Source organism: Silene latifolia, chromosome 7 (assembly GCF_048544455.1).
Source record: "Silene latifolia isolate original U9 population chromosome 7, ASM4854445v1, whole genome shotgun sequence".
NCBI lineage: Eukaryota > Viridiplantae > Streptophyta > Magnoliopsida > Caryophyllales > Caryophyllaceae > Silene > Silene latifolia.
Window position 1 is genome coordinate 102214500 of NC_133532.1, and position 21591 is coordinate 102236090.

General features: G+C 37.1%; 2 protein-coding genes across 2 annotated transcripts; both read left to right on the top strand.

Annotated features, from left to right (window-relative positions):
- Positions 1-270: 270 nt before the first annotated feature.
- On the top strand, positions 271-7294 carry LOC141592430 (NADPH--cytochrome P450 reductase-like). Its single transcript, XM_074413104.1, has 18 exons — positions 271-944; positions 1299-1358; positions 1585-1661; positions 1919-1976; positions 2403-2486; positions 2591-2627; positions 3209-3278; positions 3356-3547; positions 3669-3761; positions 3910-4135; positions 4231-4314; positions 4422-4573; positions 5012-5108; positions 5491-5640; positions 5734-5811; positions 6052-6174; positions 6274-6387; positions 6829-7294. The coding sequence occupies exons 1-18, from the start codon at positions 600-602 to the stop codon at positions 6907-6909; spliced, it is 2121 nt and encodes a 706-aa protein (XP_074269205.1). The 5' UTR covers positions 271-599; the 3' UTR covers positions 6910-7294.
- Positions 7295-18306: 11012 nt separating this feature from the next.
- Positions 18307-19155, top strand: LOC141590430 (uncharacterized). Its single transcript, XM_074411024.1, has one exon. It carries the CDS (start codon positions 18307-18309, stop codon positions 19153-19155), a length of 849 nt encoding a protein of 282 aa, XP_074267125.1.
- Positions 19156-21591: the final 2436 nt, after the last annotated feature.

Here is a 21591-nt window from a genome sequence, read left to right on the forward strand (position 1 = left end):
TTGTCAACAAGAGAAATTTACACAAAAAAATATTACATACCCTAGTAATAATAATGAAGTCCTTACTTGTATATTCAAATCTATTAATTTTATGTGAAATCTCTTGACATTAATATTGTAAAACACGAATTACTATATCAATATAAAAGAAATAAAAGCGATTATAAAATTATTTTAGGTAAAATCTTATATAAAATGGTTTTAGACATGAATAGGGGCATTTAGATATGCACCATCATCAAATAGGGTAGATGACATGAGCAGATTTTTTAACATATTTAGGGACATTAATCAACACTATAATTATAATCATAATTTAGTCCTCTAATTTCTTCACAACTCTTCTTCTCTCATTTCCTCACAAGTCTCTCCTACCTCGACCACATTTCCAACCACACCCAACTAGAGAGAGAAACACTCTCTAAACTCCATTTTTTCTCCCTCATTTCATATTCAATCTCCATTTTCATTCATTTGGGCACTAATTATTCACCCCATTTTCTTCAAATTTCCATTTTTTTTTACTGCAAATTTGAAGGAAATTTCATCTGGGTCATCACCAAAAATTGTACATTGCTAATAAAGAAATTCCTTAAAAAATGGAGTCAAACACCATTAAAGTATCAGCTTCAGGATTAATTACTGCACTTCTTAATGGAAACTTTGATCAGTTAAACGCGTCGTTTAAAGATGCAAATACAATTATTGAGAACAAAGATGTGATCATGGTTGTTACTACTTCGATTGCTCTACTTATTGGGTGTGCTTTGTTGTTGATTTGGAGGAAATCCAACGGTGGGAATTCCTCTAAAGTTGTTTCAGATGTTCCTAAACCGTTGATTCTTAAGGAAGAATATGATGAAGATGCAGAGGTTGATGATGGCAAGAAGAAAGTTTCCATCTTTTTTGGTACTCAAACTGGTACTGCTGAAGGATTTGCTAAGGTATCCCAATCAATTGTTTCTTTTTTTTACAACCTTTTAATCAAAAGTAAATAAATGACGTAGGCGAGACACAAATACAATACTTGGGTAGCACGGCCGTACACAAGTTGTAAAACGATTTTTTTTAATAACTACACTACTTGTATACTAATATGATTATGTTTGGATCCGTTTTAGGCTGTCATTGTAAAAGACCGTTTTACACAAGACTAATAAGCGAGGAGGAGAGTAATTATTATCTGGACACAATTTGAAATGTAGATTTATATGTATGATTTTGTACGGTGAAATGTTGAATTGTTTGACTGAAATCAAGTATACTAATGATTTTGATGATGTTGGTGGGGTTGGTAGGCTTTTGCTGAGGAGGCCAAATCAAGATATCAGAAAGCAGCTTTTAAAATTGTGAACTTGGTAAGTTACTAAAATTTTGTTACTCTTTTATTAATTTTAATTTCAAAATTTTAAGTTGCAGATTGTTTGTTTCTTGTGCAAGGCATGGTAGTTTCAAAGCTTAGATAAATTACAACCTATCCTTTCCTGGATTTGTGGAGCAAGAAAAATTTCGATACGATTTGAGTGGATCTTTATGTTGATGATTGATTGATGTTTTTTTTTTTTTATTGGATTATGATGGTAGGATGATTATGCTGAGGATGATGATCAATATGAATCGAAATTTAAGAAGGAAACGATGGCCTTTTTCTTCTTGGCTACGTATGTATCTATTCCCTATCATTTATTTACTTGAGCCTCCTTTCTTGTTACATGTAGAGGTGATTAATTGTGGTTTTGGGATAAACCCATGTGGATTTTTCGGCCTCTGCACTAGCGAAGTAACGGATTTATGATGGGTTAGCAGGCCGGGCCTTTGTGAATATTTGAAAAGCATTCTCTTTACGTACGTGCTTTTTTTAACGGACTGGATGAACCAGGTTACATGTAATGGGAGATTAATGTCCTATTTTCTTTAGGTATGGAGATGGTGAGCCAACTGACGATGGCGCAAGGTTTTACAAGTGGTTTGCTGAGGTATATTTTATCAACTTTTTTTTTTTTTTTTTTTTTTTTGATAAGGAAAGAAAACTGGTATATTTCATCAACTGATTTTTATCTCTTGTATATTCTGGGGATTTTTCAAAAGTCTTAATATATAATACCGTGGTTTTGGTTATTTGGATGACTTTGTGTATTGATCCAAACAACGCAATTTCTGCTATCATTTGAACTGTGAACGGATGGGTTCAACAATGTTCAAATTTATTGTTATTGGAGAAGTGCATGTTTGAACAATGTTAATTACTCCGTCTGATGTCGGCATTGTTGCCGTATATGTTTCTTTTTGAAAAATTCACTCATATTTTGGATCTGCTGAAAAAGAACCTTTTGAAATTTGATTATTTGAACACTGATGTTATATGTAACGAAGACATGGGTTTGACGTGTATGGTACTGTAGGGTAATGAGAAGGGTGAATGGCTTCAAAACCTGCAGTATGGAGTGTTTGGCCTTGGCAACAGGCAGTACGAACATTTCAACAAGGTTTCTCCTTTCTTCCTTCAACTGCTCTACTCTTATTATGCTGTTGTGGACTAATCTTAAGAATTCCTATAAATTTATTGATGTTCTTGTTTATGTGAAAATAGATTGGCAAAGAAGTTGATAGGCTCCTTGCAGATCAAGGTAATACTTGCTTGTCCTTAAGTAAATTATGCTAGCTTGGTGTTTGCATCTATCTAAATTTGTGTGTAAGGACCATCACAATGTAATTGCCAGAGATTACATAGTTGATAGTTTTTTTAAGTCTTGAACATGCAATATTGTAACATGTATTTGCGCCTCTCCTGAAACAGAGCGATTTTACTCTTTTACCTTCAATGTATCTTTTTTGTTATATTATCATAAGTTATAAAATTAATTGTCTTTGTATTAACCAATGCTGGATGTCAGGACTAATCACTGGACATGTGATGACTGATGAATGGATACTTAGGAGTACTTCCATGTGTGTATTAGTTGAAGTGGATAAGCGTCATGTGCTTATAGGATATTGTTGTATCTGAATGTTTTTGGACTAGACAGATACTTTGAATTTAGATAATTCTCATATTAATCATGGGTCAAATAGAGTTGAAATTGTACTGGGGGTATCGATATGTTCATTTCGATGATATACTTTCACTAATCAACTAGGTATGAGGCTGTGAGCTATGTGAAGTTTTGGGTGTTGGGTTAATGTATCTTTGTACACTTTATGACTGTAGGTGCAAAGCGCGTTGTTCCAGTTGGCCTTGGGGATGATGACCAATGCATTGAAGATGACTTCACTGCTTGGTATTTGCTTTTGTTTCGGTCTAGTTCTTATTTTTAATTTCAAGTTTCAGTATGTGTAAAGCTTTATTTGATTACAGGAAGGACCTAGTTTGGCCAGAATTAGACCGGCTTCTTCGCGATGACGACGATGTTTCTGTCTCTACTCCATATACCGCTGCTATACCAGAGTATCGGGTAGTATTTTACGATGATGCAATTTTATCAAATAAGGCTAATGGCTGGGCTAATGCTAATGGCCATGCTATCTTTGATGCTCAACATCCATGCAGGTATATAAAGAGTAAAGTTGATACGTAAATCAATAGTCTGAATTGTTCTCTTGATGTCTGCTGTGATATTTTTGTACCCCTTCTGTTATGTTCACCCGATTCAATTGCAATCTATTTGAAGGGCAAATGTTGCTGTGAGGAGGGAGCTGCATACGTCTGCTTCGGATCGCTCGTGCACCCATTTGGAATTTGACATTTCAGGCACAGGGCTCAAGTAAGTTTCATATTGGTTTAGATACCTTCTTCATTCTTTTTAACTGTCATGTGCACATGCTTTGTTCCAGTTCTTTAATTTGCGTAGGAAATTTTGAGCCACAATTTCTTAACAGAGGGTAATTAACATATTATTCATTTTAACCCAGATATGAAACTGGAGACCATGTTGGAGTCTACTGCGAAAACCATGTGGAGACGGTTGAAGAAGCTGAACGATTACTTGGCCTGAAGCCAGATACATATTTCTCTATCCATTCTGATAATGAGGATGGCTCTCCCATCTCTGGAAGTAAACTACCTCCTCCTTTCCCTTCTTGCACTGTTCGAGCAGCTCTAACTAGATATGCAGATCTGCTAAACTCTCCCAAGAAGGTTCGTCATGCTTCTTCACCTTTTAATGTTTATGTCTTACATCTGTTTGACTCATATATGACTTTAACACTGTAAGCCTGCAACATGTTTTTCAGTCTGCGCTGCTTGCTTTAGCGGCTCATGCTTCTGATGCTAGTGAAGCCGAGCGGTTAAGACACCTTGCTTCGCCTGCTGGGAAGGTGGTTTAATTTTTGGTGCCTTTGAATAGTGCTGTTGTTCATAGCTTTCAGTTTTTTATTTTTTATTTTTTTTTATTTACATAATTATTAATTTGTAATTTCTGCAGGATGAATATTCTCAATGGGTTGTTGCTAGTCAAAGGAGCCTTCTAGAGGTCATGGCTGAGTTCCCCTCGGCTACACCACCACTTGGAGTTTTCTTTGCTGCCGTGGCACCACGCTTGCAACCTAGATATTACTCCATATCATCCTCCCCAAGGTAAGTATAGTTACTTTTTTTTCTTAGGTGGAAGACCCTAATATTTAATTTATTTTGTTCATCTGAACATCATTCCTTGCTCATTACAGGTAAGGGGTTGGTTTCTTCTTTAAAGACCTAATAGTGGCTCACTTCACGGTTTTGTAAATCAATGTTCAAATCGTTTTTTGAAAAGAAAATTAGCTTCTAATTATCTATGCTCTGACTTCTCATCCGTGGAAAAATGATTTCTTCTAATTATCTATGCTCTGATTTTTCGACTTTAGAAAATTACTTATTTTTACTCGTAACAGCCTATTATACATTGCCAGTGGAGCTTAAAGCTCACTATAATCTGACTTGAATCTTTGAGCCAGTACGACAATGTCGACGTTGTTGTTGATTAACTTTGGTTTTTGCCAAGGAAGATTCTAATCATCACATCACTTGTGTGTACAGGGTGGCCCCATTTAGAATTCATGTTACATGTGCATTGGTCCACGATAAAATGCCAACAGGGAGGATTCATAAAGGAGTGTGCTCCACTTGGATGAAGGTACACTGGGGTTTTGATGAAATTTTAATTTTTTTTTTTTTGCTATTAGACTTTGTCAAGGTTTCACCTTATACTTAGCTAGCAAACTGTTTCTGTGGAGCATAGCTCAAGTAGATTACAAAAACTTATATGAACCGTTTTACAAGTAAGACGAATCATTTACCGTATAGTTAAATGCGATATGCAAAGTATATGGGTTGGTCTCACATACGTAGATAGGTAGTCCCTCCGTCCCAATCATTTGTTGACCTTTGATTAAAATACCTCTCACAAAGAATAAGAAAAGGTAATCAAATGATTAGGATGGAGGGAGCATTTAACTATTTGTGTTATCGATGATCCTTCGAATGAGTGAATGATCTCCCTTTCCTTGTCTTTGCAGAATGCTGTGCCTCAAGAAGAAAACCATGAATGTAGTTGGGCCCCTATTTATGTGAGACAGTCCAACTTCAAACTCCCAGCTGACCCATCTGTCCCAATCATAATGATTGGTCCAGGAACCGGATTGGCACCATTTAGGGGATTCTTGCAGGTTTGATAATGAATTTTATGTTTCTTACTCTTATCACAAATTTTCGTGTTGATGTGACAATCAAGGTATTAACAATCTCTTTTCAATTTCCAGGAAAGGTCTGCCTTGAAAGAAGATGGATTGAAGCTTGGGCAAGCTACATTGTTTTTTGGCTGTAGAAACCGTAAAATGGTTAGATTCCTGAGCCTCATGTCCTGATTAGAGTTTTATTGTGGTGAACATGGGCCTGGCAGGCCGGATTTGTGCCAGGTCGGAGTACGTTGGATCATAAAATTAGGCCCAATTATGTGCGCCGCACCAACTCGGGCCAAGTGTGAGGGCCTTTTTGGTCGCCAAACCCGGCCCAATATGTAATATAGATATGTAGCTTATTTGCTCTTGTTGCTTATGTAAGTGCTGTAAACTATGCAGGATTACATTTATGCAGATGAGCTCCAAAACTTTGTTGAGACAGGTGCTATGTCGGAGCTCATTGTTGCTTTCTCGCGAGAGGGACCTACAAAAGAATATGTACAGCACAAAATGGCGGAAAGGGTAAGCTACTGCCTCGAAGCTTCTATTATCATTCTTTTGTGCACCCAATATTACATCACAGGAAGTTTTAATATAAGCGTCATCATTTGCTGAATTTAGGCTTTGGATATATGGAATGTAATATCACAAGGAGGGTACATTTATGTTTGTGGTGATGCCAAAGGCATGGCACGAGATGTCCACCGAACCCTTCACACAATTTTGCAGGAACAGGTAATGTCTTTTGTGTGAATATACCATGCATGACTTCTCTTCTTAGACAAATTCTTGTATGAGGTCTCACATTATGAGACCTTTTTAATAATACACAATACAACTTACTAACACAAAATAAAATAATATGTTCGTATCATACTACGTGATGGAACTAGTTGGTTTGTGGGTGGATGAGGGAAGAATTGGATGGCTGCAAAAGGGAGGAAAACAGATAAGGAAAAATTCCTTCGTCTTTGTGCATTGGTCAAATGGGCAAACCCTTTTTAATCAAATGGAGTATTTAGTAGTATATTATATTATTATTTTTAACGGTCTTTTACTATGTGGTAGCCTCGTAACAGATATCATATGTTGTTAGAATGTCATTGATGAAGAGTTGATGCTATTTAGGCCAACATTATGTAGGATACGAGCTTACCGTTGTGGTCATTTGTATAGGGTGGAATGAGTAGTTCGGAAGCGGAATCCATGGTGAAGAACCTGCAAACTACGGGCAGATACTTGCGCGATGTTTGGTAATGAGCCCTGACAATTTGTGATCCTGAAAGTAATCTGTAGCTATAGCTGGAATTATTCACAAGGAAATTCAAGGCAATGAATGCATCTCACTCCCATGGAAATTAGTAGAATTGTAGGAACAAACTCCAAACCTTCAGTCGATAAGCCTTATCGTTCCAATATGTTCACTCGATAGATAAATAAATAAACGAGGCTTATTAATTGGAGGAAGAGTAATGTACTCTGTGTCATTGGCCTTCCCTTATTTTGTCAAATTCTTTACATTATGAACCACAGTTAAGACTTTAAATTATGGTTACTGAGTAGACAGGATTGGTATCATGGTATGTAAAATGTCATGGAGCTCACATTTTGGAATGTAATACAATTCACATTTTGGACCCAATAACATTATTTTTGTCCTAATGCAGGTTAAACCTCATTACAAATTTACCCAACTAAACTCGGCTAAGAGACTCCTAAAACATCCTCCCAAAGGATAACGCTCAACTCTCATGTGAGGGTTCGAGTATTAATGACCTCTAGATTTGCGTAATTAGTTAGCTAGTTATTGAATCGGGTCAGGCTTGCCAGTTCTATATATAACTACCAACTTCAACCAATAAAGAAAGAGAAATAAAAATTGAAAAATAACTATCCAATCATGAGCTAATCTCACGAGTCTTACTTGAAAGACCTCTAATAGGAATATTGCTTTTATTACTACTTAAAACTCATTCTTAACACAATACACGTGTTATGGTAAAAACTTACACTTCAGCCCTTCAGGAGTACCATCTAGTCAGGGGCGATTCTAGGACTTGATCATAGGGGGTGCAAGTTTAACAATGATTTCGGCAACGGTAAGTCGGAAACTAAAATTTAAATACAAAAATTCGCGAGGATAAAGTAAAACACTAAATTAAAATAAAATTGGATCCAAATAATGAGTAGTCTAATAATATGAGATTTTTTTTATGTTAAACGCAATAGATAGTTGAGTACATACTATTTTATCGTAACTAAATAAATACGATGATTTTATAACTAAATGAGATAAAAGTGAAAAAATGACTCCTTTAGGGATCAAACTCAAGACCATCAGATTGAAAGTTAAGTATCCAACCACTGATCCACTAAACATTTGATGTTCCTTATTAAAACAAACTTCTACATATTTTCGAACAAAGGGGGTGCAGGTGCATCCCCTGCACCCCCATCAAAACCGCCAGTGCATCTAGTTATGAGACTTTGGGTGATGAGTTAAGTAATGTATAGTATCAGGGGTGGACGCAAGAATTTTTAGTAAGGGGGCACCCAAAAAAATTTTTTAATCTGATAAATAAATATTTTCGATTTTTTCCTCTTAAACTAATGTTGTATAAAGTAAAAGCGAAAAATAATTGATCCGGGGTTATTTTGTAATCTGATAAATAATATACAATATTATTTTGAATTTAAAATAAATGTAGTTATAGTTAATGATAAATAAGATCTTGTATTATAATATTACTTTCTAGTACAAATATAAACAATAAAAACAAATGACTCAATGGTTAATAAGTTAATCTACTACCTTGAGGTCTAAGGTTCAAATCCCATAACTATCAATTTTTGCCTACATATTATAACTAACGATGAGATGGGCTTGGCCCAATAACAAAAAAATTGGACACCAGGAATTGAACTTGGCACTTGTTCTTTGCAACTCAGAATCTTAACCAACCCGACTTGTTTATATACGCACTCATAAATATTTATTTTTCAAATTTCCATATTGTCAATATGATTATATACGCACTCATAAATATTTATTTCTCAAATTTCATGGTGGGCACGTGCCCACCCGGCCCCCTGGATCCGCCCCTGTATAGTACAACCCTTTTTAAAGTTTTTTTAGTGTAATTTTTTTTATGACGGAAAATTTGAATTTATATAATTTTAACATTTTACGAGTGTAACTTTGATGTTTTACGAGTGTAAATGTAATATTTTAAGTGTAATTTTGAATTTTTTGTGACGGAAAATTTGAATTTATATAATATTAACATTTTACGAGTGTAACTTTGATGTTTTACGAGTGTAAATGTTATATTTTAAGAGTGTAAATTTGATTTTTTAGGCAATTTTCTATAATAAAATTTGGAATTTATATAATCTTAACATGCTACGAGTGTAAATTTGATGCTTTACGAGTGTAAATGTAGTATTTTAAATGTAAATTTAAAGTTTTACGAGTGTAAATTTAATGTTTTACAAGTATAAATTTGGTCCTTTGAGTGTAACTTTGGTCCTTTACGAGTGTAACTTTGGTCCTTTATGAGTGTAACTGTAGCCCGACCACCGACAAACACCACCACCGTCCGACACAACACCGTCCTCCACCACCAACCCACCCTCATAAAAAAGGTAGACCTTTTAAAAAAAAATCTGAAAAATAAAGCAAAAAAACTAGAGCTGAAACCAAAAAAATAGAATATGAGTGTAACTCTAATGAAATACGAGTGTAAATCTTAAAAAAATATACTATATAACAAGACGAATTTAAACAAGTCGAGATTAAAAAAAAATTAAAACAAAAAGAGATTTGAAAAAAAAATATAAAACTAGTGTAAATGTGAGGAAATATAAGTGTAAATTTAAATGTGAGGAAATAAGAGTTTAATTGTGAGGAAATACAAGTGTACATTTAAAGAAATACGAGTGTAAATGTGAGAAAATACAATTGTAAATTTAAAGAAATGCGAGTGTAAATGTGAGGAATTACAAGTGTAAATTTAAAGAAATACGAGTGTAGCTGTAAAAGAACAAAAAAAAAACCCAGATCTGAAACCACCACAGTGTAACTTTGACATAATAAAATACAAAGTGTAAATCTGAAAAAAAAAAAATATATAACAAGACAAATTTAACAAGACGAGATTTTAAAATATAAAACAAAGCGATATTTAAAATACGAAATCTGAAAAAATGTATACTTCCTATTTTCCAGATTTGGGTTTGAATATGAACAAAACCGACTTGAATATATATAAACAAACACCCATAACAAAACAAAACACCATCCTTTTATGTTATTATAACACCACTTTTTCAACTATAAAAAAATAAAAAAATAAAAAAAAAATAAAGTAAGCAAAACACGACAACAAACACCATCAATAAAAGAAACCAATAAAATCAAGAAAAGACCAATAAAATCAATAAAATCACCAATAAAATCAAACGACAACACCACCATCAATAAAAGAAAAACACAAACAACAACATCACCATCAACGACAACAACATCACCATCGACAACAACCAGATCCGGCGTTTTGGCGTTGGTGGTGGTTGTTGTGGCAGCGTTGGTGAGACAGAGAGAGAGGAGCGGAGTCGTGATAGCGTTGGTGGTGGTCAGATCTGAAAGAACAAAGGAAGAAGTGGCGGTTTTTGGTGATGGGATGATGGAGAGGAAGGATAGTGGTTGTCGTTGGTGGTGGTCAAATCTGAAGGAAGAAAGGAGGAAGTGGTGGTTGTTGAGAAGGAGAACGAATGTGATGGATGTAGGTGAGTGAGGGAGGTATTTCAGGTGGGGTAGTGGTGTCGGGTGGGTGGTTGGTGAGGGGGTTGGTGTCGTGGTGGCAAGTGGAAAAGGTGGTGGATGGCGGCAGCGACGACGTCGACGTGGTGGCCGTGTTGTTGTCATGGAGTTGTTGAGGTGGTGTTGTTATTGTTGTTATCTAGGTTTTCCAGATTTGAAAAATCATTCACTTTTTTTGGGGGATTTTGAATGATTTTGAATTGGCCGGAAAAGGAAAGAGGATGAGGTGGCAGGGTGGGTTGTGGCTCCAATGTGCGGTCATTGGTGGTGCGTGAGGGTGGTGATGGGGGTTGTGGCTCCGGTGTGCTGTCGTCGGTGGCGCGATGGTGGCCAGAGTTGGTGAGGAAGAGAGGTTTTTTTGGAGGGATTTTGAATGATTTTAATTTATTTGGTTTTTGATTTTATTTTTTTTTGAGAGAGAAAGTGAAGGAGTTTTGTGAGATGAGATAAGTGGGTGTAAAAATAAATTATATATAGTGAATTAGTTTTTTTTTTTTGTTGAGAAAAGATCATTATCATTAATAAAAAGTCATACGACATCTACAACATATGCCAAGCTCAATCGGATACAAATCGATTACAACCATAGGAAATAAATTCTTGTTCAAAGAATGAAACACTGCAACAGAGTCTCTATCATCGATTCGCCGCAAAAGGCTTTCATCCATAAGAGGGTCTCCGAATCTTCCATGACGAGTATCCATTTCTTCTGACGTGATTGATTGTAGCCATGAATCGGGCAAAATATGCAAAACCATATAACGATTTATAACAACGCTGATCTTCTGCTGACTTATTAGAAAACTGCAAACGAACCAGAAAACGAAAGCTCTCAAACTGAAAGAAGGACACTACCGATAAACGGGGACAGAGCCCTCAGAAAGAGAGACGAAACAAAAACGAAAGGGGAAATTAAACAAAAACATAAAGGAAACAAAGCGGAACATAGGAGAAAAAAACGAAAGCTACCGCCTCCCTACCAACCCACAACACCGCCAGATCCAAGCACCACCCTGCCACACCACCTCAACAAACTCGTCCGATAAGACCCGAACAACCCACATACACCACGCAGACCGAGAGGAACGGGCAGACCCGTACGATTCGGAACCGGTGTGGGTAAAAAAGGGGAGGAGGGTTAATCGGAAGAGAGGAGACGGGTCGTCGGAGAAAGGTCTTGAGAGACCCCATCCCCGGCGACATGGTAGGGGGTTGATGGGTGGCGGTGGGAGGAAGGAGGAGAACGGCGGCAGCAAAGGGGGAGATTTAGGGTTTTGTTTTTTAGAGAGAAGGGGGAGAGAAAACTAGAGAGAGAAGGCTTTTTAATCCAAATTTATAGTGAATTAGTTTTTAATTAGTGATTAATTGTGTGATTATGAGAAAGAGGGTTAAAACACTCATTAATGATCCTGAGTGTAAATTGATCTAAGCCCTCCATCTTCCTCATCCAAGGGCCCTAAAGAAGACTTATGGACTCAAGGAATTGAAGTTCACTCATTAGATCTCATATATATATATATATATATATATATATATATATATATATATATATATATATATATATATATATATATATATATATATCAAAAATCGGTCACCACTTTGTACGAGTGGATATATGTCGGGTAGACACTACATCGCGTCCGTACCATACAACAATCCATAAGTACATTAAATAATAATTTTGCTGCTATTGATATGAACATTGTTAAAGATAATGTCATTTCTATAAAACCATGAATTCCACCAAATAAAGATAATTTTAATGAAATAATCTTTTAGAATTAAATCTTTGAGATAATTGAGTTTCATAAGAAAGCTTTGACTTGTAATATTCTCATAATTTGACAAAAAAATGTTACAACTAATAATATTCATGTCTTGGATAACCGAACCAATCAATGGACATTCGTAAAAGAATTGATCTTTGTTTTCAATATGATGGTTGCACAAAACACAAATAGGTGGGACATTAATATGACTTTTAAGAAGCTTGCTTTTCGTTGGGAGGCCATCAACACAGGCTATCGAAAGGCAAAATTTTAACTTTGGAGGAATATTCAATTTCCAAATCCAGTGAAATTCACATTTTTCAAGACTTTGATCGAACAAACCTTGTGCTAACCATGTTGCTGTTTTGGTAGAAAATTTCAATCTACGGACAACCCCCAAAGGAGGGTATCCAGAATATCATTATATGGCAGTGGAATGTTAGTAATCTGATTAACAACATCGCTGTTTACTAAATTGGATAATTTACAAACATCCCATTGTTTATAAGAGGTTATGAAATCTTTAACCAAAAGATTAAGATCAGGGGTACTATCATCACCAATATTGATAACTGGGTGGGAAAAGATCCAATTATCAGTCCAAAATTTAATATTGCTACCATTCCCTACCTTCCATCTCAACCCTTTTCTAAATAGAACTCGAAGACTCATAAGTTTACGCCATTGCAGCGAAGAGACTAAATTAGGCTTATGATCAAAGAGTGAACAATTTCTCAGGTATTTTTTAGTAATCACTTTGACCCATATGCTTTCCTTATCCGTAAGAATTTTCCATAAGAGTTTCATTTGAAGAGCCAACCAATCAAATTAGGGGAGCGGTGAGAAAGATTCTTATTCCAGAGAAAGTCTCGATTAATTTTATCTAATCTATTGTGGATTGATGAAGGAAGAAGGAAGCTTTGCATTTGAAAAGTTCCCTTCGCGGCTAAATTAGCATTTACCAGAACTAGTCTACCTGCTTGCGATAAGGAATTCGCTTTCCATTTTGGTAATTGAGTGCAAGAAGATTGAACAATACTTTCAAAAGTTTTTTTAGTCACTCTGCTATCAATTATAGGACATCGTAAATACTTACCTAAATGAGCTTCCTCGTATATATGAAGAATACCCCTAAAAGATTCACGAAGAGAGCGATCAATATTTCTAGTGCATTGAAAAGTAGATTTGTCAAAATTAACAAATTGTCTTGATATCGTGCAAAATTTATCTAATATCGACTTAATGGTTCTACAACTCTGATTAGAGGCTTTAGCGAAAATGATAGTGTCATCCGCAAAAGTAAGAAATGAAATTTTCTCCACCCAAACTCCAATTCTAATACCAATATCACTAGAACTAAGAACACTATTTTTTTGTAGTGATCTTGCTAAAATTTCGGCGCACATAATAAATATATACGGCGAAAGCAGGTCTCCCTGTCGAATACCTCGAGTGGGGCTAAAGACATCGACTGCTGTTCCATTTGGCATTTACTAACATCGAGAAGGAAGTAGTTTTTATACATTCCATAATCCAAGAAGTCCACTTAGCATTAAAACCTATTTGCTTAAAAGTTTCCTCGATAAAGTTCCACTCTAATCGGTCGTATGCCTTTTCCATATCAAGTTTAATCGCAATCCAATCTCCTTTGCCTTTTTTGCGTTTAAACGAGTTGAAAATCTCGTGTGTTAAAAGAATATTATCTTGAATAAAGCGATTAGGTGTAAAAGCACCTTGAAAAGGATGTATAATCTTATGCAAGACACTCTGTAGACGATTAGCCAGGATTTTTGAAATAATTTTATAAATTGTTGAACACAGACTAATAGGGTGAAAGTGGTTTACTGTATGAGGATTATCAACTTTGGGAATCAATGCTATAAAAGTATGATTTATTTCTGTTAGTAATTTATCTGAGTGTTTTGCAGGCTATCACGTATTCTCGAGAGTTTACTCAGTGCGCACCAAAAATAGCGGCTGTGGGTTCTTTTATCACCTAAAAGAAAAAAAATCAACACATTTTTCTTTTTTCGTGGAAACCGATACATTAGTTTCAAAGTATGGCAACTCAAATTTTTTTTGTTGGTTATCTTGGGAATTTTATTAAGACATACTTCTTTTATAGGCTTTTAAGGAAAAAAAAAATGTGGATTTCTATTCAACGTATTAAAGAGATCTCCTAATAAAATTGTTAAATTAAAAATAAGCATCAAAAGTCTAGGGCTACCGTCTAAATTATCTTAAGGTTTTCTACTCTCGCTTGAGGTTTTTCCCACGATTTTGATCGTGAGTGAGGTTTGTTTGGTTGTTTTTCTGTGTGCTTTCGTTTTATCTATGCAGGTTCATCAGTCGAGTATCACGCGAGGCCTATTCAAAATGGGAAAGAGCCAATGGAAGGGGAGGGAGGAAGTAATCAGTTAGCGTTCGAATGGGAAGAGGATACCGATGCTATTAGTACAAATAGTAAGTGCATGTTGGTAGGGAAATTATGGGCATCTAGGGCTATCAATGTGAAAGCGGCTACTGACACAATGATTAGGCTGTGAAATCCATCGAAGCCTATTATAGGTAATGTGGTGGATGCGAAGGCAAAACCTTTGTCTTTAGTTTTGATGCTGAGAGGGACAAAGCGAGGGTTTTAGAGGGGCACCCATGACACTTTGAAAAATTCGTTTGGTGCTTCAATGAGCCAAATCGAGCAGGTAAACTTACCGACGTTCCTCAGTATCATTTTCCGATTTGGTCGTGTGTGTATGATCTCCCCTATTTCGTAGATCAAGTGATAGGAATGTTCAGAAGATTGGATTGAGTTTGGGTTCATTCATTGACGTCGATAGGGGGCCTAATCATGACCTTGATAGGGCATTTAGGGTTCAAATTATTCATGATGTTCGTCAACCTCTTAAAGTTTCTGTGCCGATTAACGTGAAGGAGGGGCGAGTGGTGAAGTTTGATGTCAAGTACGAGAGATTTCCTATATTTTGTTATAGCTGTGGGGTGATGGGACATGGCGAGAAGGACTGTGAGCATAGTCTATATATGAGGAATACGACTTAGCTTTCGGGGAATGGCTAAGAGCATCACCTTGGATAATCACTAAAACGACGCAGGAGGGCTCGGGTAAGGCACTAAGGATCTAAATTCTGCCTTTGGACGGTGAGAAAGTAGACGATGCAGAGCTTGATATTTTGAGAATGATCGACAAACTTAAATCCGTTGCTATTGATCTTAAACATAAAAAAGGAGGGATGAAGGACAAGAATGATGATATGAAGAGTAATTGCGGGTTTAATTTGGAGCGCATGAATTTTCAGGGGAGGGAGGAGGTGACTGATCCAAGGAGTAAGGAGCGAGGGACGGAGGTTATTATTACTGTAATGGAAGGTGGAGATGGTGGGAATTGAATTATTGTCGTTGATGGTGGGGAGGTTATTGTGATGGGACGAGCTTTGGAGGTTGATGGGGCGAGGGCAGAGTTGGGGAATGACGCGGGTGGCGATGGCGGGGAGATGATGGGTGTGTGTAATGATCCCATATTTATAAAGGAAAAATACAGGGAGTAGAATAGGTTGGCGAGGGAGGTGGAGGAAATGCGGAAGAGAAGGGAATGGTAGTATGGTGGTAGTAGGTGGTATTGGTGGGAAGAGGAGTAGGGATGCGGAGGCTGATTATGAAGGGGGAAAGAGACTGAGCTACTTTTGATGGGGGCTTCATAATACCCGAGGAGGAGGTTGAGGGTTCTCAACCCCTCAAGGCCCAATGAGTCTTATAAGCCTTAATTGTAGGCCGGGGAATGGGGAACAACGATATAGTTATTGCCCTTCGTTCATCGTGGTGCGAAGGAGTCCCCACCATATTTTTTTATGCGAAACAAAACTTTGTGGTCGTGAAATGAGGAGCGTAAGAGAGAAGCTGGATGGGTATGATCATGGGGTTGAAGTTGATAGTGTAGGGAGATCGGGTGGTCTTGCCCTTATATGGAAGAAGGAGATCGATTGTTTGCTATTGTCGACTTCTGTTCACCACAGGGACTTTACTGTCCGTGAGGGGTGATGCGTGCTTTTTGTATGGGTTCATTCACATGTTTGACATGCATTTCTATATGCTTATTTGATTATTACATTCCATTTCCTCCCGTATTTGCTACTTTGAGTGTGTTTCATGTCTCTTGTAGGTTTGAGACTCATTTATGCATTTAGAAGCCAAATCCGTTCGGTAAAGGAACAAGTGACAAGCTTGGAAGAGTTTAGACGGGCTTAGGAGAGCAAGAAATGGAGTTTTATACATGTTGTCTATTGATTTGCTACTATTATCAATAGATAGGGGGTTATATGTCGTTAGACATTGCCAATAGACACAGACTCCATCAAAGATTGAAGTTTTTACTCTTTGTCTATTGACAGCATACATGATGTCTATTGACACCTATATGCTGTTTATCGACATTCAGCTGATTGTCGATCGACTACCCTACACATTGTCGATAGACTTGCTCCCATTGTTGATAGACTTGTTGCACTATGTCGATAGACACCTTCATTAGACACAGATTCACGCTATATTGAAGGCTATACTCAATGTCGATCGACAAGCCTTTTATGTCGATTGACTTCTATACAATGTCGAGCGACACTCTACCTATGTCGATCGACTAAGTAGACGGATAAACGAGGGCTTTTAGTCTATTTACTTTTGTTTGGGCTTTAGTATAAAAGCTCTTGTAATCTTTTAATTAGGGTACACTTTATTTTTTATGCAAACAGACACTTGGAAATGACACTACGTAGAAACTTTCTCAAAGTTTTAGATCCAGATTGAATTCTCTCCTATACTTTGCTCGTACTTGGATTTATTTTGGTAATCAATTTAATCTCCTCTTTCGTTTTTCTTATTTAGTTTTAATTATTTCTCTTGCGTTCATCATTAGTTTTAGTTATTGTTTATTTTTCTTTTGATCAATTTAATTATGAATCCTCTTTATTTCTCATCTATTTTAATTATTGTTATCGATTTCAACATGAGTAGCTAAATCTTTTGCTAGGATTTAGGGGATCCATGGAAAGTTAAGGGTTGTTAATTAGGTGATTAGGTAAATCAACTTTATTAGTCTTTATTGTTAACTGCAACATTAAATATACGAATAGTTAATTAAAGGCGACAATTGGTTATTTGATTTGGTAAATCCTGACCTAAGATCAAAATCCTGGTAAGGATTAGACCTGTTGTAATTTGTAAACATTAGAGTGCCCTAGTAAGTTGCGAGAGCCCGCTAGAAGCATTTTAGGGCGAATAGTGATCCGAGAGGACCTTTTCACTTCCTTTTAGACCGGTAATTGAGACTGACCTATGACCCTACCTTAGACCCGCGACAATCCATGGTGAACCGATGATCCTAGTCTTCTCTCCTTATATTTTCACAGTTTAATTTCTCTATTTTAATCCTTTTTACTTTAATTGTCTTAATTATTATCCAAACAAACAAAATTCCCCATTTGTTACATAACAAACTTGAATTAGCAAATAGATTATCATCTTTCTCCCTGTAGATACGATCCCGACTTCCTTAGCTGCATTAGTTAGAGTATAGTTGGTTAATTTTGATAGGGTTGCGACAGTCTCATCAAATTTTGGCGCCGTTGCCGGGGAAGCAACAATTTCTATTTGTTTATTTTAGTTTGTCTTGTCTCAAAGAACTCTAGTTCCTTGAGACGCTCTTATTCTTTTATTTAATGTTTGTTTATGCCCAGGTCTTACAGGTTCGAGCTTGTACCATTCGACTCTGAACCAGAAAAGACTTTCCGAGCTATATGAAACTTTTGGAGAGAAATCCATCAAGCCGAAGACTTGAGTACGCTTGATGTTGTCTTCGCCGCTTTCGTTGCAGAAAATCAGTCTTTAGAGGAAGACACATCTACTTTTGCCCCTACTACGATCATGGCTACACTAGCAAGCCATTCAGAGCCCACCCTTGCATCCATTCCAAAGGGATTCAAGCTACCCACCACCGATGATGACACCTTTGAGATCCGTCCGTCCTACATTAACCCGGTAGAGTGAAATATGTTTGGAGGCGGGGTTAAGGAATATCCTGCTAAACATATGGAGAAGTTCGTTACATACTGTTGCTCCATCCCTTTGACTTCCAGGGTAACTCAAGACCAAGTTAAACAAGTTCTATTCCCTATTTCTCTGCGAGATGGTGCTGCGGAGTGGTTGCGTGATTTTGACATGGAAGCTAATGCTATTACTGACTGGAATACACTAGCTCTTGCATTCTACAAGAGGTATTTTCCACCGCAGAAGACAAATGCTCTTAGAAGCCAAATTACGAGTTTTAAACAGGACCCAACTGAAGACCTTAATGAGGCATGGGTTCTCGTCAAGAGACTAGTCCGCTCCGTTCCTCATCATGGCTTCCAGTTCTGGTTTTTATGCAATCAGTTTTATAATGGGCTGTATGACGATCGTATAGCCTTGCTTGATTCTTCTGCAAATGGAAGGTTTCAAAACAACACTACTGATGCCAATGCTTGGAAATTGATCGATGAGATAACTACTCACACTGCTGAGTATGGTAACCCCATAGGTAGTACAAGAGGGGGTGGTTCAAATAGTGCGGTTGTAGCTCAGTTAGAGGCTCTAACTGCACAAATTGTAGAGCTGAAAACTATCCAATCTTTGGGTAAACAGCAGGCAGTCCATGCTATGGTTCAACAGGAGGTCCCTTGTGAGAGATGTGGTACTAATGGTCATATTGCAGCTGGATGTATGAGTACTATAGAACAAGTTCATGCCTATCAGTCTTTCAAGCAAGGTAGCCCGTACTCTAATTTCTACAATGTGCAAAATCCTACCTCGCCGCCGACCAATGCATATGTCATTCCTCAAAATCGTGGTAATCAACCATAAGGGAACTTTAATAGGCCGCCTCAACAGCAGTTTCAACAGATGCAACCTCCTCCTGAAGCTCCAAACAATGATATGTCAGAAATTGAAGCCATGTTACAATAACAAATGGCGTCTTCAAAGAATCAGGAGGCTCTAATTACTTAATTGTTAGTTCACAAAAAAATTTTGGACAATCAAGTTGCTAAATTATCAAACCAAAAGTCAAGTAGGCAGCCGGGTGCCTTACCTTCTCAGCCAGGTAAACCACATGAAATGGTTAATGTTATCAACCTAAGGAGTGGTTTTACTTATGACGGACCGGCGATGCCTAGAGATGATGCTGACTTGGTTATTGAAGAATCGAATGTTAATGACAAGATTGTTGATCCATTGCCTATTGCTGATGATTCGACTTCTAGTACTGCTAAGAAGTCAAATGCTGATAAAGAGAAGAAAGTTGTTGAGCCATCAATTGTGATCAAGCTCCCATTTCCAGTCCGACAACTGAAATACCAAGCTTGAGCAACAATTTGAGAAGTTCATCAAGCTAGTCAAGAATCTCCAGGTATCCGTTCCATTCACAGAACTCATTACTCACGTACCTTCTTATGCTAAATTTATGAAAGAAATTTTGACTCGTAAGAGAAGTTATGATGAGGTGGAGACTATTGCTTTTACTGAGGAGTGTAGTGCACTCCTACAAAACAAACCTCCACCTAAGTTAGCTGACCCAGGTAGTTTTTTTTTCTATCCCCTGTGCCATAGGCACCAATACTATAAATAATGCTTTATGTGATTTGGGTACTAGTGTCAGTGTCTTACCTTTATCTTTAGCTAAAAAGTTAAGTTTGACTGAGTTTAAATGCACCAATATGACTGTCAAAATGGCATACCGTTCCTTGTCACGACCTTTAGGGATACTAGAGTATGTTCCTATGCGGGTTGGGGAGTTCTTTATACCCGTTGATTTAATTGTGTTGGACATTCCTGAGGATACTCATACCCCTATTATTTTAGGGAGACCATTTTTGCACACTGCTGGTGCAATTATTGACGTAGGAGCAAGGACTCTGACATTTATGGTGGGGAGAGGGGGGGGGGTGAGAAATTGACATACACGCAGTCTAATGTTCGTAGGGCACCTATGCAAGTTGTACCTTGTCATGTTGTTTCCCCTGTAGAATCTGATAGGGTAGCTGATAGTCCTATGGTTGAGTTATGTCTTGTTATTGCTGTGATACCTCTGCCCCATGTTGGGAGCAAGATGGAGGACCATACTGTTGTTTCTCTTCTCCAGGACATGACAGGTTGAGCTCCTACAAGGATTTGGGAGATGGAATTGGTGCTTTGGGTCCAAAGTTTACAGTTGGAGATGTTGATTATGGTGGAATGCCAAGAGATTCGGTGCCGCATGCAAAGAAGGGACACCTGAGGGTTAAGTGTAGTGAGTTAGCCTATGCAACAGTATGTCCTTCTATTTCTGAAGAAGAGGTAACGTGGTGGCCTATGGCCAAGACAAAGACTGCTGAGAGTACTTCATTTAGTCAACAACCATGTTCTGGACTGTTCAGTTATTTTGGTATATGAGGTGATAGAGGTCGAGCGGAACGATATAAACCAGTGTTGAGCGGGAGGCAACCCGGATTGTAAAAGTTTTGTACAAGTGTGCTTTATTTCAGTTTTTAATTAGCATGTTAGTGTGGTTTTAATGAATATAATTTTGGGAAGAGACTTAATTTTTATTTGAGTTTCACACAGGTCCTTATATGCGTGATGTTGTTTGATGCTGATGACCCGGATCTTACGGGTGTTAATTAGTGGCAGCTGGCCACGACCTTCCTATGTTTGATGCTAGTTTGGGGAGGTCCGTTATGCGCTTATTGTGAGTCTATTTTCTTAATTTTTATTCATTTGCATTCATCTTGTTCGTATATCCTTTCCCCTATGTTTAATGCTGCTGTTGTTTGTTGAATACAATGAGGGCATTGTATGATTTGGTTTGGGGAGAGTATACATATGTCTGTGTTGCATCCATATGCATATTTCTTGCATTTCCGCATGCATTTATTTCAAAATACCAAAAAAAATTGAAAAATTTCAAAAAAATACAAAAATATGTTTGCATTTAGGTAGAGTCTTAGGTTGAGTCGGAGTGGCTATATAACGATGATGACATTGCTTTTATACTCTTGCTAACTCGTTTAAGCCTTGCATTTTTGACACCCTATTTTGATAATTTCATTTGCTTTGATTACGAGTTTTTGATAATTTCTACCAAACAAATAGACTTGACCTATTATGTTGGCAAACTACCTATACATTCTAAGGTTTAGAGCTTTATAAACCAGAGACATTCATGACCAGTTTCATTTAGAGTGTGAGTAGTACTCCTTACATGGCATGTAACATCAAATTGCATAAGCGTGAAATTTTTCTCTTATTGCCTGCATACACTCG

Excerpts from the sequence above, each read along its gene's own strand:
- LOC141592430 (XM_074413104.1), top strand. The coding sequence starts at position 600 with ATGGAGTCAAACACCATTAAAGTATCAGCTTCAGGATTAATTACTGCA. Across the intron at positions 4,315-4,421 it reads TTGCTTCGCCTGCTGGGAAG|GATGAATATTCTCAATGGGT; the intron begins GTGGTTTAATTT and ends TAATTTCTGCAG. Across the intron at positions 5,641-5,733 it reads CATTTAGGGGATTCTTGCAG|GAAAGGTCTGCCTTGAAAGA; the intron begins GTTTGATAATGA and ends TTCAATTTCCAG.
- LOC141590430 (XM_074411024.1), top strand. The coding sequence starts at position 18,307 with ATGTTTGGAGGCGGGGTTAAGGAATATCCTGCTAAACATATGGAGAAG.